This window comes from Trachymyrmex cornetzi, unplaced genomic scaffold (genome assembly GCF_001594075.2).
Source record: "Trachymyrmex cornetzi isolate Tcor2-1 unplaced genomic scaffold, Tcor1.1 scaffold1636, whole genome shotgun sequence".
NCBI lineage: Eukaryota > Metazoa > Arthropoda > Insecta > Hymenoptera > Formicidae > Trachymyrmex > Trachymyrmex cornetzi.
The window spans coordinates 9,990-14,664 of NW_017296241.1; the positions used below are offsets into that span (position 1 = coordinate 9,990).

At 36.4% G+C, this 4,675-nt stretch overlaps 1 protein-coding gene across 1 annotated transcript; it reads right to left on the reverse strand.

Annotated features, from left to right (window-relative positions):
- Positions 1–2,418: 2,418 nt before the first annotated feature.
- On the reverse strand, positions 2,419–4,462 carry LOC108758978 (uncharacterized). The gene is made up of 3 exons (XM_018504232.1): positions 4,193–4,462; positions 3,312–4,028; positions 2,419–3,198 (listed from the first exon to the last, which is right to left on the reverse strand). The coding sequence occupies exons 1-3, from the start codon at positions 4,460–4,462 to the stop codon at positions 2,419–2,421; spliced, it is 1,767 nt and encodes a 588-aa protein (XP_018359734.1).
- Positions 4,463–4,675: the final 213 nt, after the last annotated feature.

Consider the following 4,675-nt stretch of genomic DNA (forward strand, 5'->3'; position numbering starts at 1 on the left):
TTACTAATTTTACTTTAATTTTATATTAAAATTAGAATTCTATGAAGGCATTGTGAACAGCAGCTTAATGGACAAAACGCTTTATGTATATGTTACATATATGACTGAAAAAATTTGAAAAACTGAAATGATCCCTTTTTGGGAAACGATCTCCAGTTCTCGGTATCGGCTGCACCAATTTTATTCAGACTGATCACAATCGAAAGATACCGACGACATATAATAAAAGTGTTTTTAGATCTTTAATTGCGGCTGTAGTTTCTGAGTAATTTTAATCTAAAGTATATACAAATTTAAACGGGCCGCTTGACCGCTTAACGTGTGAACGTCATTGCGTATATGTTCATGTCGTTACCAATTCGCGAGGCTATAAACGACATGAATATATACATAATGATGTTCACACATCAAGCGGCCTGTTTTATATTTTTATACACCTTTAATTTAAAAGTAATTTATTAAAGTATTAAAGTAACTATACAGTGAAATGTCGACACATAATACAGTACCAATGAAACTATAGATAAATAAGTCGGTAAATGACAGCAATAAACGAGTGCCATCTATCGTCGAAAATATGAAAAGGAGATGACTTTTTGAGGAGACATATTTTACATGAAATTTTGACATTTCGGATTTCGCATCACGATATCTCCATTCGTGGGACACCTAGAGGTAAAATAAACGTTTATTATATAATTCGGACCCAAATTATCGATAGAACTCATATTCAGAATTCCATCGGTCTAGCCTTTATTAAAAAAACCGAGAATTTCGGGTACTCGGATGCCCGCAACTCGTTGACTCGCGTAAAGACACTCGTGTCTCGCGCTGCGCGCCCACTTGGCGCGACACACTACCGTGTCTCTTGATTAATCTCGGAACATGCACACAAAATGAGTCTCTTACTGTGCTTTTTAAATAAGTTTCAAATTTTCTTCAGTCATAGGTACTTATGCTCTTCTTCTTGACTCTAGCCTTTCTGAAAATTTATACAAATTATAGTTTAAGAACTAACGCAGAAAAATTAACGAAAAAGCGCTGTAAAATTGAAAATTTGGGAAATAAGTAACCCACTCTTGGCTAGGAACGTGGACAGGAGTCAAGTGTTAGAACTATTTCACACATTTTGCACTCATTTAAATATCTTATAAATCAAAATCGCTTATTTTCTTCTCATAAAGTTCTGAGAATTTTTTCAGAATTTTTTCAGAATTTTTTAATACCGTATTTTCTCTTGTTGATAAAAATAAGAAAATGCAGTACTAAAAAGTCCACGAATCCGACTTTTACACATCGGTGCTCTCCACTATTTCATCTTTCCTCGAGCTGTTGATCACTATTACGAATCCCAATATCTCCTACACATCCGTCGCAGAAGAGACACAGATTCAAATCCCCGGTAACTGAATGCCTTTTGCATACTTCGCTACTTACAATGTCGGTATAAGCCGTATCAACTCTTACAACCTTTATTCCAATTCAAACTAAATATGACTAATATGTCAATCAAACAAGTAGTGCCATTTTTGCTACATTATGAGACATGACATTAAGTTAGAGGATGATTTAATTTATTATTAATGAAAAATATTAATTGTAGAACTTACGTATTTTTACTGAGAAGCCACATGTAATATTTATTGGAGAAATTTTCGGGTAGAACACATTCTGTGTCGAAACGTGAATGCTGTATCGCGTGAGGTTGCATTCGAGGACTGAACGTGAATGGACGCGAAACAACGTCGTCTAGACTAATCATTTAAAATATCTTAATACATATTCACCGAAGTTTGTCTGTAAAGGGATGTCACGCTCTGAGATTCTGTATACATAGTTTATGGTTTTCTTATTATTCATACATTCTGTACGTATGAATAATTTTGGTAGAGAAAGAAAGACCTACGCATATCATCTTGCTTTCCTTTGTGTGAAAAATCTTTTTATAAAGACTTTGCAAAATGCATACGTTTTTGTAACTGTAAATACAGCACTGAAAAAAGTTTCTGGTTGAAAATGGACGAATCAGAAATTTCTCTCTGGTTAAATTTATTAGAATTCTAGTTGAGATAACCGGAATTCTGATTGATAAGGGAATGTCGTACAGGTTGGGACGGGTTTCGTTTTTGGTGTGTGGTATTGAAACGGATGGGAATGACGTTAAATAAAAAATACCAATAAAAAAGTATGGTCATTGGCTACAACTTTGCTATAGAAAATTATTTGATATCGTGTTCGAGTCAGAAGTTACAGACATTTTAATGAAAACACCTTTTTCGGCCAAAAAAGAATTTGCCGTATAAGTTGGGACACTTTCTAAAATATGAAAAATGAGCCAAAAAATGCATGTTATTAATATGATTATTATTAAATGAACATTACGTATCATTCTGTCAGTAATTACAAACTTTTTTGAAGTTAATCAGAATCACAATTTGCGCAGGTAAAAAAACTCGTTCGCATATTAGCGCATTTTAAGTGCACAGCGCGTTTGCACGTGTTGCATTCGACGGAGTTGTAACGAGTCGGTTTGCGAGGCATGTTTTTCATGCATATAATGCAAAAATCAACATCTTCATCATCATCATCATCATGATCATCATCATCGTCCTCTGATGACGAAGAAGAAGTCAATTTTTTCTTCTCGCGTTTTTTTGCAGGTTGCTTCCGTGCCGATTCTTTCGATGCAGGTTGTTTCCTTTTTAGTAGCCTCTTTTCTTTATTCGCGGTGGCTTTTTCTTTAGCAACCAATTTTTTTTTTCCTTTTCTTTCGCTTCGGAGATATTTTCCGACGATGTTAAAACGCACCTCTTCATTGGTTTCCGGTTCACGATTACATTTTTTGCCTGGAGTTGAAGCACACAAAGGTCCGACGGAAGACAAAATCGAGGACATCGTACTTGATGTTTTTGATGTACTGGTCTCTTCATGCGCAACTATTTCTGGTACGTTTATAAGAATGCGACGCTGCAATTCCATGTTACTTTCTTCTGACTCAGCTGCAATAACTTTATCATTTTCACCATCAACTACCGCCTGAACGAAGTCTGAGTCGGTGAATACATTCGGGTTGAATGGGGAAATTCCAGTGGCTTGAAACCCTGCTTTTATATTGCTTGGAGTAAGCGCCAAATCCAACGCTTTTTGCACTAAGCTAGCAATATGGCGAATTTCAATGACTTTGTTAGCGTTGTTTTTCTGCCAAGCATTGCACTGAATCTTATAGTAGCTTTTTACCGGGCCATATACCGACACATCTAGAGGTTGTAGTTTATGGCTGGGAACGATAAAAGCGTCACGCCATTTTCTACGGCCATATCCAAAACCTCGACAGATAAATGCGAGCTGTGGTTGTCGATCAGGAGTAACGTTGGATTTGCCAACGACGAATTACTTCGTTCAATGAAGTGTTTCATGTACTTCACGAAATCTGGTTGGCACATCCACCCCGACTCATTTGCAAATCCAACAGCTCCAGGTGATGCATCATCCATGTAACAGCCCTGCATTTTTTTTGTTGGAAACAAAAAATATGGCGGTATCGAATTGCCTTCTGCATTCACTGTCAACGTCATAGTAATCATCCTTCCTCGTTCAGCAGATGACATTAGGCCGACCTTTTTTATGCCACGAACTGCAATTACTTTTCCAATTTTTGTTGGAACCGTGGAAAAACCGGTTTCATCCATGTTCCAAATATTTGATGGTTGAAATGGATGAGTTGTTAGAATATTATCTAAATTTCCGAAAAAAAGTTCCACATTCTCTTTGCAGAAAGCTTTGACGCGATTTAAACTGGTTTGTTCTGGTGTTCGTAAAGTCAGGCTTGAATGCCGCTGCAAAAAGGAATAGTACCAGTCTCGGCCTGCAGTTTCATGTTTATCCCAGCTTGGTGGGTATGGAGCATCAATTTTTTTGGCGAACTGGTAGGCAAGCAATCTGAGGTCTGCTATACTCAGGCCATAATAATGATCGCAACATCTTTTAATGTAAACCACTAATTCTTCTTCTTGTTCGGGTGAGAAAACCTATAAAATTTTATTTGTTTAATTAGACATAGTTTGTTAAAACAAATTCATAACTCCTTAAAATGTGAATAACAAAATCCGAATAAATTCATTAAAGTCGCTGCAAAAACGAAAAAAGTCAATTTTAAAAATAATTAATGATTAAAATAAGACCATCAACTTACCAACGATGGAGTGGCGTACGAAGAAACGCTTCGTACGCCACTCCATCCTGGTTTAACCAGCTTCAACAATGCATCGTCGCCGAGAGTTGAAATATCTTCGTTTGCGTCGTTAATTTTTTTTATATATCGCGCCAAACTGCTTTTTGGGATATTATGCGCTTTTGCAGTGGATCGTATTCCCTTAAAATCGATTTTTATTTCCTTGATCGCTGCGATTAAATTATCCCAATCTGTAACTCCGTGATCAGTTTTCCGAACGTAGCGTGACATTGCGAAAAACTACGCAGAGACATGAAATGAAAGAAATATGTCACAATAATACAAAATTCTATCATAAATATAATTGCATGCATCAAATGTTATTAAAATATCATTTAAATAGCATCGCAGTGTCTTGGGATAAAAAAACGTGCTGTCCCAACTTATACGACACAAGTGTCCCAACTTGTACGGTAGACGCCATTTCGTGAAAGCCGAAAAATA

Coding starts and splice junctions, on each gene's coding strand:
- LOC108758978 (XM_018504232.1), bottom strand. CDS start 4,462: ATGTCACGCTACGTTCGGAAAACTGATCACGGAGTTACAGATTGGGAT. Junction 4,029..4,192: donor CGTACGCCACTCCATCGTTG/GTAAGTTGATGG, acceptor AAAATTTTATAG/GTTTTCTCACCCGAACAAGA. Junction 3,199..3,311: donor TCGAGGTTTTGGATATGGCC/GTAGAAAATGGC, acceptor AATGCTTGGCAG/AAAAACAACGCTAACAAAGT.